General features: G+C 40.4%; 1 protein-coding gene across 2 annotated transcripts in view; it reads right to left on the bottom strand.

Annotated features, from left to right (window-relative positions):
• Pcsk5 (proprotein convertase subtilisin/kexin type 5) overlaps positions 1 to 12846 on the bottom strand; it is a 410777-nt gene that overhangs the window by 207784 nt on the left and 190147 nt on the right. For both annotated transcript variants that reach the window (XM_033757658.1, XM_019207714.1), the window contains exon 9: positions 8199 to 8299. In XM_033757658.1, coding sequence (XP_033613549.1) covers positions 8199 to 8299 — 101 coding nt within the window. The remainder of the gene's footprint in view (positions 1 to 8198; positions 8300 to 12846) is intronic.

Raw genomic sequence — 12846 nt, 5'->3', positions numbered from 1 at the left:
CCGTCGCAGCTTTACAGCCGGCCTGCTCTTAAAAATGAGCATTTTCTGAGGACTCACTAACTGTTGGGGGCGCTGCTGAGCCAAAGCACAGTGACTTGGGAGCCATCTGCTACCTTTCTTTCTGCAAGGCCGGCAGGCCCAGGATCTTTCTGACCCCTCAGGTTTTACTCTTCTTCGAATTCCAGTTCCCATGGGAAAGAAGAAAGGGGGAGCCAGTTCCACGTGTGACTACAATCTACCCACGCTCTGCAAAGAAGCTTTGGCCATGTTTTTTTCCTTTTCCCCAGGGGACGTATCGAATCCGTTCCCTGCTGGCTGTATCTGCTGGTGTATATCAACTGCACCCACTCCTCTAGACTGATGGCAGTCATCTTCACAGCCCACCCCGATCTATCCCTGAACAACGCCACCAGTTTATCTGCTTCTTCCCACACCAAAGGAATATTTGCAACATGAGGCACTTCTTTCATTTGACACTTGAAAATGGTATTTGACCAGCGAGGCAAGGAAAAGGCTTAGTGATTGGAACACGACTAAGAACTATTCTTTTAAAATTATTATTATCACTGTCATGAGAACGACATGTTTTCAGTGAATCATACATTTTTCTAAAACACATCTAAGCAAAAAGAGGCAGCAAATGACCCGTTAAGAAGTTTTCTGTCCTCAGTTCCGCTTCTGAGCACCTCAGTTCTCCAACACATTTCTCAGTTTCTTCCTCTTGGGAAGGAGATGGAGAACTCTGGAAAAATCTCAAGATAATTCTAGGTGAATAAGCCTATTGACCAGGGCTGTTTCGGTCATAATGGATACCTTTGGAAGCTGTCCTGTTTGAAAGCATTACTTAAGGTACAAAATTGAGCCCAGGGAAACTTGGCTTCTACATAATTTGAACTTGAAAAGTGCTAGAGGACAGAGTGTATTGTCTGTGTGTATGTAGACATAACAAAGCTATTTTCATGCACAGTCCTGGCAGAAGGCCCATGCTAACTGCTCTCTGGGTCTGGTTACAATTATTTCACTATAGGGAATAATCCAGGACAGTACATCCCTTCTCTGCCCGTTCAACCTCAAGTTGAAATGCGCGCTGTTTTTACCTCACATAGCTTTTCAGCTCTCCTCCATTACCTTTTAATTGTGCTCACTCTACTCATGCTGTATATCCCCACCTTTCAGGCCAGAAATTTGAGCTAAATCCTAAGCTCAAAAAGGAGGGCTTGTGAAAGGAAGGGTGGGAGTGAGACCTTTCTCTTTGCCCTGGTAACTGCAAGGATCTGGGCCTATGCGCCTGTATTTCTCACTGTGATGAACTTTCTAAGTTTGAATCGAAAGAAACAAAACTTCCTAAAAGGAAATGGTTGGCACGCCCTTTGCAATTTTACCTCCATAACCAAACACACTGATGTTCCCTATCCTTGCCAACATTTCATACATCTCAATGTGGCCCCTGGGAAAATTCTTAATGGAATGTTTTATACTAAAATGTGTTTTTAATTAAAAAAATAAAAAAGATAAGATTGGCTTATAGGACATGAGTACTCCGACGCTAACTAACCTCAATACTTAGAAATGTTTGTGACTAACAAATCCTTCTTGAGTGACTCTTGTTCACACTCAGATCTAGAAAACTGAAGTCCTCCCTCCCCCAGTGAGGTAGTAAGCTCAGAGCTAAGTTGTTAAAAACTCCAGATGTTCTGTCCTCTCAAATGTCCCAGGTACTAACTTTTCACAATCACTGTATCACAAATATTTTGGGCATTTCCTTACACTTTTCCTGCCTTGGAAATACACACCAGTGAGACAGATTATAATGAAAGGTGAAGCAAAGACACATGTGGCTAATCAATCAGAATTATGCAAAATTTATAAACATGAATTTCTTGGGTTTAAAGAAATGCAGATTGTTAGTTCCATTTCTTGAGCACTTTTTTTTTTAAATTAACAGCATATGGTATGAATCATTTTTGGCTAAACACTCACTTTTCACACTTTGACCTTTCCATGTCTGACATGATCTTTTCCACTAAGGACAAAAGGTGGAGAGAGTTCTTTAAGAAGCTGAGAGAGGGAATAATGGTTACCCAGGTGAAGCCTGTTCGAGAGAGAGAGAGAGAGAGAGAGAGAGAGAGAGAGAGAGAGAGAGAGAGAGAGGGGGGGGAGGAAGAGAGAGAGAGAGAGAGAGAGAGAGAGAGAGAGAGAGAGGAGGGAGAGGTGAAGCAAAGCAGTGTAGGGAGAAGGTACAAGCAAGTGTCAACTAAAGGATTGGGGACATTGAAAATTTTTGTTAACTTCTTCAGGATTCGGTTCCCTTGTAGAAAAAACAAAGTTTGAGTAGAAGAATTAATCTGATATTTGCTCAGCATTGGCCCTGTTACAAACATCTTGCTTAGGTGACACAGAGGCTGCAAAAACCCGTCAAGAGAGGATACAAAAACTGTAATCCAATTTGAATCACCATTTCTATTTTCAATTAAGTTCCACACCCTCCCTCAGACTACCTGGTTGGCTTCTTAAAATAATTTGTGTATATCTGCTCATGAACATTTGTTTCCCTTATTAGATCCTTCTATACCAAGTGACTTATTTTTTTAAACAAACATATGAATTACAGCATGCCTAATTCACTTAGTTTATACCACAATGCCTTACTTTTTCCTAGTGTTCAATATATGTTATATATACATAAAAGATTTTAGATACAATCATCAACTCAAGAGTTTAAGCCTCACTGGAAGGAAGGTATTATATATAAAAATATCCAGTGTAAAAGAAATTGTTTTTATTCTACATTATGAATATTCAAAGTTTGTTTCATGTCTATCTATGATATACTCCACAAAACAGTGGCAATATGAGAACTGTATTCGGCAGGAACAGAAGTAATAAAGTGGTTAAGTCTGCCCAGAAAAGTGTAAATGCATCTCAGTGTTTATATGGTGTACACCGGCAGCAATATTTAATATGGGCCAGATATATTTCTAGTAAATAGTAAAAGCTGCTACTCAATTTGTGTACTGTCGAAATTTAGTTGTAGATAAATTGAACTTTCTCAAAGTAAGTTACTCCTGTGGCCCCTTAGATATGATTGGTCGGTGTAAATCAGCTTATCCTTAAGGATAAGATATTGAGATTACTTGAGGATTTGTAGAAGAGGTTTTCTACCAATCCACTTCTATATCCTAAATAATTTCAGCTTCTATCTGATTTAGTGCCTTTCATCTATCCTTTACTACGCAGAAAAACATTTCTCCGTTGCTGAATATATACTCTTGAGTTTTCCAATGGGGGGGCGCAATAATGGTTATTACCTTGAAATTCAAGGTGAAAGAGTTTCTTTGGTGAACTTAAATTTTGACTTTACTGAGTTAATGCTGACATTTTAATGAATAAGACACTCCACTCAAACAGTCTCTCTTTTGTAATGATTGCATACTCTGGTCAGGAAGACTTTTAGCAAAACACAGTTTATTGTTCTGTGCCTTCTACTTTTATGAGTGCCTATTATTTCTATTTTATATACCATTTTATGCAAAACCATCATTTGCTAGGAAGCATTTTCTTTTTTCCCCTGTTTACCTATAGGTCTAGAGCACCAGTGATGTATACTAGTATCTAGGTACAAAGCACCTTACAAATGTGACTTGGCATACTCCTGGGTACAAACCTAAAATTAGTATAATCATCTTTCAATACTTTCCTCTGTAAGAAATCTGCTTCCTAGTACACTCATTTTATTTAAGCTTTCTGAGTCCCACTGTATAAAAGGACATCATTTTAAGTGGCAGTGAACCAGATGGTAATTAGTTTCCTTGTGATTATTGATTACACATTCCTCATTCATTTGGCTGAGGCAATAGAAAATTACTAAGAAACCAAAAACAGAAAAAAATTGAAATGTTATAAATTTTTCTGAAACAATAAATATGTTGAGAGTATACAGCATGAAAATAGTATTGTTCCCCTTTAAGATTTCAGTACTTTCAGGGGAATGGGGAAAAAATAAGAGCCAAGATAGATTATATAAAGGTGTAAATCTACAATGATGAATATCATTATATTGTATACCTAAAATGTACCAATAAAATTAATTTTAAAAAGATGTCCGCATTTTCATCTGTTCTGAAATTGTTTATGATTTTTAGAAGCACAAGGGAATGTGGAGGAAACTGCGTAACTTACCGCAGAGGCCAGATTCACAGTGAGACTCGTAGAGGGGGCTATTCAATTTCATGTACGCAAATCAAAGAGGCTCAAACCCAGCCAGAAAGGATGAGGAGGAAATGAAGTGGCAGAGAAATTGAGATGCACTCCTTGCTTGGGAAGAGAAGAGTCATCCCCAGGCATCTGCAGGTGTTTGGTTCCAGGCCCCTCACACCCATCAGCAAACTTGGTGTTCAACTCACTGTCTAAAACGGCACAGCATTTGTATATAACCTACATACATCACCTTGTATACTTTGCACAATCTCTAGATTACTTAAAATACATAGCTCAATGTAATGTTTTCTTACTAGTTGTTAACATTTATTGTCTAACGACTCGTGACAAGAGAAAGTCTGTATCTGCTCAGTGGAGATGTAAATTTTTGGTCGAATATTTTGACCCATGGTTGGCTGAATTCATGCATGCTGATCCTGTGGGCGTGGAGGGCCCCTGTGCTTTCATACAAGAATCTGGGGTGGGGGGCAGTTACAGGAGAGTTTGCTGCGATGTGTATTGCAATAGATTTCCCTTTAGGAAAAGGATGTCTTGGGAGTACTGTGAGCTGCCACAGCAAAGTTGTTTCAGGGCTATAGAGTTAATTAAGTTTGGATAAAGAGACAATGGACACTTTAAATTTGCCTGATTCTATGTTTTGCATTTGTTTTCTTTGCCAAGAGGCTATGGGCAGAAGTGGCATCCATAATAGGACTCCTAGTTCTACAGGCAAGTCTTCCCGACATAAGGGAATCAGGCTGCAGGGAAGGTTAGGAAGTGGACTTTTCCCCTGATGTTCCTGTGCTGAGTAGATACTCCAATCTAGTGACAAGCAGAAAAACAAAAATTTTATCCTGTTGTGTAGGGATAACTGGGGCATGCAATGAAATCAACAGGCAAGATCTGCTTGAGCTTTGTAATGTGAAGACCCAGGCTCTCCAGTTATTCACCTGCTCCTGATGAAGGCAGGCCACACATATCAGGAGGGAATTCAGTGAACCAAGCCTTACTTCTGCTTGCTGTGGGTTTCTCTTCTCTCCTTTTACAAGGGAGAATTTTGGAAATCTGGCTCTTCAGCTTGAGAGGGTAAATGCTGAATCTCAAAGCCCCAGTGTTATTGAGAAGCAATTGTGTAGGAGGACCTTGCAAAGCTTGGGGCTGGGTAAATGGGTGATGGACACAGGCAAGGTTACGCTTAGCTCTAGAACAACCGCAGCCTTGATGCACTGTTAAATGAGCTCTTCCTACAATTTCTTACTTTTAGGCAAATTCTATACAAGCTGTAGCCCTGCCTACCCTGATGGCTTATTTTTCTGCTGGATAAACAATAATGCCTGCCCCCCCATCCCTTATAATACTCAGGCCTCTTTCCTGTAATTTTCAGCTTTGCTTACAGACAAAGATTGGCCTCTAGGTCAAGCCAATGAAGTTACAAGGAAAACGTTTATTCTTTCTCATTTTGACAGATTGCTCACTGAACCGGATTGCTATACTTTTGAAATACAGTGTGTTTTCCAGGTAATCGGACTTTGGGGAGCTTCCTTCCACTCAGGAGAGTTCTGGCAGAAAGAAATCTTCAAAAGAGCTCCACGTGCAAAAGAAGAAGAAGAAGAAGAGGAAGAAGAAGAAAGAAGGAGGAGGAGGAGGAGGAGGAAGAAGGAGAAAGAAGAGAAGGAGGAGGAGGAGGAGGAGAAGAAGGAAGAAGAAGGAGGAGAAGGAGGAGAAGGAGGAGGAGAAGAAGAAGAAGAAGAAGAAGGAGGAGGAGGAGGAGGAAGAAGGAGAAAGAAGAGAAGGAGGAGGAGGAGGAGGAGAAGAAGGAAGAAGAAGGAGGAGAAGGAGGAGAAGGAGGAGGAGAAGAAGAAGAAGAAGAAGAAGGAGGAGGAGGAGGAGGAAGAAGGAGAAAGAAGAGAAGGAGGAGGAGGAGGAGGAGAAGAAGGAAGAAGAAGGAGGAGAAGGAGGAGAAGGAGGAGGAGAAGAAGAAGAAGAAGAAGAAGGAGGAGGAGGAGGAGGAAGAAGGGAGGAGGAGGAGGAGGGGGAGGAAGAGGAGGGGGAGGAGAAGAAGAAGAAAAAACAGTTGCAGACTTTCAGTATGTTACCCAGAACAAAGTGACCTTCGCTCACTGAATGGGCTGTTGGAGAGTTAAAGTATGGATTTACATTTCAGCTTAAGTACTGCTTAAAAGAAGGATTGTTGAAAATAAAGGTATCACAGTAATATCAGAAAGAAGCAGAGATCATATAAGTGTGTTCAGTGGAAGCATACTGATGGGATGCCAAGTCTGAGTTTGAGATCATATTTTTTTATAGAGGCTTCAGTGTTGGAAGAATTCCTGATTTTTTTCCATGGAAAATTTCTGATTTTTGGAGGGGAGGGTATAGGGAAGTAGTCTAGCTAAACAACCTAGAAGATCAGAAGGAAAACAATACATTCTTTAAAAATCCTATTTAGAATGCACCAGATTAAAAACACAGACAACTGAACTGAGACCTCTGCTGCCAGAACACTGTAGCAAAAAACTGTCGAGTGAGAATTTCATGGGTAAGTGCCAGTTCCTTGCCATACCCAAACTTTTAACACCTTAAAAGAAATAATACATTTACAATGACTTCATATTGAACCTTGTCAAAAAGAAAGGAATTCCTGGGGGTCTGCCTGCCTCCCACTGATGAGGATTAGGCAAGAGGCCACCCACAAACACGGCACCACATTCAGAGGCTGTGTTCTGCTCCCTGCTTCAGTCCGTGGCTTAAGTGACTTTGCAATTTACTGCATCCGCAGTATGTGAAAGGCCTGGCTATTTTAACATAGGATCCTTATCTTTCAGCCGGGGAGCCAATGGATGTTAGGCAGCCATTTGTGAAGCAGGAATGAACTAGCACCATTAGTGCAAGGCCCGAGCCTCCCTCTTCATCCTGTGTCCCGCTCTTGTAACCTGCTCTTGCTCTACATCAGAGTATGACTGCATGAACTAGTTTCTACTCCCAAGAGGAGGCAGGCAAAGCTATTTCTGAAATATGGTGATGTTATTACTCCAGCCCTCTGTCCCCTTTAGGATCCTCCTGCGGGGGAATCCTCAGACAGCTGACACTTGATTGCTTTAAAAAAAAAAAATCCTTGGACCAGATGTGTTTGGAACTCAAAAGTTTTTCAGAGATGGCATTCACAACATGTATTACACCAAACCTTCAGTGGAGTCTAAGCCAGCAGCTCATAATCAAATACATAAATATTCCTGTAGTCAATATAGAAATTTTCACAATAAATGGAGTAAGACCAGAAATAGTGTCAAATCAGTTCAGGGTGAGTTCTGCCATCAAATGAATCTGGTGTTAAATTTGCTAAAGAGCTTTCAGTTTCCTAGGCATTTTGAGATTTGAAATTGAGGAAAGGAGATTTTTAGGTCTGTATTAGGTTTTTAACACATTATAACAAATTAACTTATTTGTATTTAGAGAGGAAGATGAGCCTATATGGCAAATAGCTTAAAGCACCTTCCAAAGTGATCTTTGGACACAGAATTTGAGGATAATTTATAGCATTTGAGCTAAGTGGATTGACCCTGTTCCTGGGCTCCTGTCATGAGACCTTAACACACTCAGTTCTTCAGAGTCAGGCTGTGACAGTGCTATTGTGAGATCTAGGCTGCCTCTCCACTACAGACAAAGGGATCAGAGTGGGCTGATCTCACTTCTGGGACTCACAGGAACATTCCCAGACTAGACTAAAAACCTCACCAAGACATGGCTTTGGGGGCCAACTGGCATGCTCGGATTATGACTCGATCATAAAGTCATTACACAGTTGGATTATTTTAAGCATCAAAACACCAAAAAACTTCCTAACTTGAGGACTTTTTTTAAAAAGTTTACATCATCGCTCTTTTAAAAATGGGTCAGAGAAGACTTTCAGGGCTGTTATGCTAGGGACTCTGTACATGGGAAGAGGTGATTTCCTGGAGGCTGGGGTTGTCACCAGTGAAGACATAGAGATGAAGGCTTACTTGGCTTCCAGGGCCAGTGCAATGATGCCCGCAGCCATGGGGGCTGAGGCGGATGTCCCCGTGTGGTTGTCCGTGCATCGCTGCCTTAGATCTGTGGTGATCTGAAAAAGAGAAGTAAGAAACTTAACCTCTGTGATTGGTATGAGTCATATGCACATAAACACTTACAAAAGTGCACTGCAGGGGCATTGAAATATTTCAAGTTCTTTGTTCCTTATTCCTGGGACTATACCACTAACAGACAAGGGCCCATGTAAGTGAAAGCTCTTCAGTAAGTGAAAGCTCTGAGAACTGTACTCCATTTCTGTGAAAACCAGAAGCAGGACTGTGGTGTACCTCCAGCCAGAAAGGTAAAGGTGGTGTAAGCATCTCCTTAAATTTGGCACTCCAGAAACCTCCTCACTTCACAGTACTGCCAGGATCAGTTAAAGGTAAAGTTCTTTCATTACCCCAATGTGATTAAACAACTGAATGTTTTGAATCAGCAGCCAGAATCAAATCTTGGCATGGGCAGCATAAGGAATAAAGGACTAAGCCCCAAGTGAGTATGATGGCATATGCCTGCACTCCCAGCACCCTGGCAGGCTGAGGCAGAAAGATCAGTTTGAAGCTCAATCTAGGCAACTTAGTGACTTAGCAAGACCCTGATGCTAAATAAAAATGAAAAAGATTGAGGATATAGCTCAGTATGAAAGCTCTGAATTCAATCTCCAATATCCCACTGCCCCCTGCCAAAAAAAGCATGTAGTCCCTACTTATACCCCACAACCCATTAATCTTGGGAGAGCTGTGGTTTCAAGCCAAAAATAAGCTGGGCAACAGTGGACTTTTCTTGACTTCACAGAAATGCCGCCTGGATGAATGGAGACCTCCTCAAAGATTTCACGTGGATACGGAACACAAGGCTGAGTCCAGTGTGCTTCATAAACAGCAGCAGCATGAAGCATCTGCTTGTACACTGCAGAAAGAGAAGAGCTATTTCTCCATTTTTATTTCCTAATCAAAATGGGAGTACTCGATTACTTTTATTTTCTTGGCTTGAATTCAGTTCACTTCAGCTGCAAATGAATAATATTACCATCCTGCAACAGCCAGGGTTCTAAACCTTTGTTTTATTATTGTATCACTAAGAAAGAAATTAAGTTTAAACTCTCTTTAATAAGATAAATTAAATATTATGGAATAAGGTACTCTGGAAACAAATGTAATATCTCTAATATTTTTTTAAAACCCTGTCTCCTGAGCAGGAATCCATCTTTGATCCCTTGGGACGAATACCATGTTTGTAGCGAGTGCACATGCCTTAGAAGATGAGTTATTAGACTCGTTGTAGTTATTAGAAGACATTAAATCAATCTTTCTTTGTCATAAAGAAAAAAATATAAGTAAAGTATATTGCCACATATTACAAACAAGAGAACCGACAGCAGAAAGATAAAGAGGGATAGATAGAGGTGGTAGAAAATAAAGCTCTGTTGTTGAAAGGCGTTTCCCTGAAGAGACGGTGAAGATGAGCCCACTTTGGGGAGGGAAGAGAGCTGTCAGGCCTCCCAGAGATGGATCTTGCCTCAGGAGTCTCTCCTATGTCACAGCAGGGTGTGCAAGGGGGCTCTCGTATCACCTGTTAAGGATCTAGACCCGCGTCTTGACTCATTTAGTTTCACGTTACAACAGCCGTTTACATTCTTTTCTGTATATGAATACTCACACAAAAGAAGTTGCAGAATGAACAAAAATGTGTAGAATCACACAGATACAGCATGCATATCGACAGAGCACAGACAGAATATATTAAGAATCTTGGTGGACTTTCCATGTTTGACTCTAAAAATATACTTTTAATTGTGTAGAAAAGCACATAATTTGACCCTCTTAGCAGTCTTAGGTGCACAGTTTGTAGTATTAAGGATACAAATCACCACACCGTTATCTGCAGAGCACTGTTATGGTCAAACGAATCCTCACTGCTCTTCTCCTCACCTCCTAGCAACCACCCGATCCATTTCCATGAGTCTGATTAATCTAGGTACTTCATCTAAGTGGAACTGTATGGCATTTGTCTTTTATGCTGGAAGCATTTCACTTAGCACACTATCCTTGAGGTTCATCCCCACTGCAGCACCTGCCAAGATTTCCTACCCTTTTGAAGCTGAGCAAATTGTGCCACATGTTTGGCACGCATTCATTGGCCAGTGGGTCCTTGAGTTTCCCTCACACTTTGGCTGCTGTGGGTAGTGCTGCAAGTGCGCACGGGTGTACAAAAATCTTTTTGAGATCCTATTTTCAATTCTTTGGAATATACAGCCAGCAGTGAAACTGCTGGATCACTAAAATGGTATTTCCATCTCACAGAGAGTGGTGGGTCTATTTGCAGCCTAATATTCTCTAAGTCAATGTATGTATACTCCAGAAGCAGCTTGTTTTCAAGACTCCAGTGCTTAAGAGATGGCCTTGCCTGTATTCCTCTCATTTTACCTCCCCCATGGGCACATCCCTTTGTCCAAGTTTTTTATTTTTTTTTCAACAACTTGTGCCTGGATTCACGAGTTTTCATGACGTTTCCCCACTTGGCTCTCCTTGGTTATTCTTCAGCTGCACTAGATCCTTGCAATTCACAGAAACAAATCCAGAATAAACACTACAAGCGTGGGTAGCATTTTTGAATATAATGAATAGTCACCTCCAGCCAAACACAAACAAAATTTTCTGATGTAGGGTCTGCAACAAGAATATGGCTCATCCATGTGCAGACAGTAGGTACATACATATATAACACAGATGTAAACAAAAACTTTCTTGATATCTTAATACATGAGCATCAAAGTGTTAAGTGTTATTAACATAGCCAGGCCCGTGGAATTCCAAGTAACTACTGGGTTGTAATTTTTTAAGCATTTTAACTAAATTAAACTTGAGACGAGGGAGTTGGAATGGGAAAGAGGTGGAGCAGGGGGCTGACAAAAGGGTTAGATGGAATGGGAAGGAAAACAAACAAACAAAAAACAAGAAAAACATCCTCACTCCCTTCTCATCTGCTTATAAGTGAAAATTCCAGCTGGGTCATTTCAAAAGGAGGTTACTATCAGTGGTGGAGATATTTAGGTGTAAATTACCAGAAAGATCTAAGGCAACATTTTAATAATTAAGAGAAGGCATCTGAGTATCAGATAATTTTTATTTCAGTTTTTAGAAAGAAAAGGCAAAGACCACCAAGGAGCATGCAGTCTTGAAGAAAAATGAGGCTCTGAAAACTGGAACCACATGGGGTAACACTATTAATCACAACACATGCATATAGGATCTGACAGGGTAATTTAAAGGAGAGCTGTATTCAGTGTGGGGCATGGTGGGAGTCTAGAGAGTCTATACGCAGAACAATAAAGCACTTTAGCTTTAGGAATTTTAAAGAATTGGTCTCAATTCACTATCCAAATCAGAAACAGAACTGTTTTCCAAAGAACTTCTCAGATCGCTCAAGAAAATATTATTTGTGTCCATAAAAAGGAAATAAACTGGAAAAGACACCAGGCCCTGGGCTAGATCAAAGCTGTCCTGATGGGCAAATTAGATTTTCAGCCTCTCTCTCAGGATCAGTAGCAGATGCCACCAGTTTCAAGATATCATCCTGAACTCAGTGGGAAGAGTGTGAACTGCACTGGACTAGTCTAGAGATTTACTTTGAAAACAACTATGGCCTTTTCTCATCCCAAGCTATTTCCTAGGAATACTTTTTAACAATTCCCATTTCATTACTTGAGTAGATTGGGTCTGCAATTGTGTTTTAGCCTGTTGATGCAATTGTCCAGGGATTCGCATTTCAGACTGTATTTTTGGCCCTGCATGGTAAGTCTTTACAGTAATTCTACAGGTAAGAGTTTCTCTCTCCCTGATATCCTGTGATCTGTTTTATTTTGAAGGTGCCATATTGTCTCATATCTGTTAAGAGAGCAACTGAACAGATATTTTTAAAACATGAAACAATTCTGCTGTCTGTTAGGTTGAATTTGTTGCTGGTGTTGATTTTGATTTGGATTAGAAATGTGCCAAGAAAGCTGTTTCAGACACAGCTATGGGCGAGAAGGGCTGAAACTAAATCTTACATATGTCAATGAATAAAATAGGAGGAGCTGATTTATTAAGCACAGTAACATAAAAAGGAACAAGGACTGATGAATGCTCTTCATGTCCATAGAAGACACTAAGACTGGTGTAAAATTCAATCACAAGTGACAAGACAGTACGAAGTCCCACTTCTGTGTTGCTAAGAGAATCTGCAATGTAAAGTGTAAAAGAAAGGCTTTGCTTACAAATGTGAGGTTGCTATCACTTAAAAAAGATCCAACCTTATATCATTTTTAAATCTCCATAAGATTCAGCGCAGGACCATGCATCAACAGCCGCAGAGTATTTCCTTGTCAAGTTGAATCCCTGAAATCAAGCTGCTTTAGACTCACTTTGTCCTATGCTTTACATGTCCCTTATTTGAAAAAACACTCTGAGGTCATTTCTTTTTTGAGTCTTCAAACAAAACTCAGAGGCTTATATTCAACATACCAAATCATACGTCTACATGTACATCCACAGTCCAGGGGTTAAAGTACAGTGATTAGTCTCACAATTACTATTGCTATCTCACTGCTTCCCTTAA

This window comes from Fukomys damarensis, unplaced genomic scaffold, assembly GCF_012274545.1.
Source record: "Fukomys damarensis isolate Sample0158 unplaced genomic scaffold, DMR_v1.0_HiC HiC_scaffold_31, whole genome shotgun sequence".
In the NCBI taxonomy this organism is placed as follows: Eukaryota; Metazoa; Chordata; class Mammalia; order Rodentia; family Bathyergidae; genus Fukomys; species Fukomys damarensis.
Note: the sequence above shows the minus strand (reverse complement) of the source record. Positions and strands in the feature narration are given on the sequence as shown.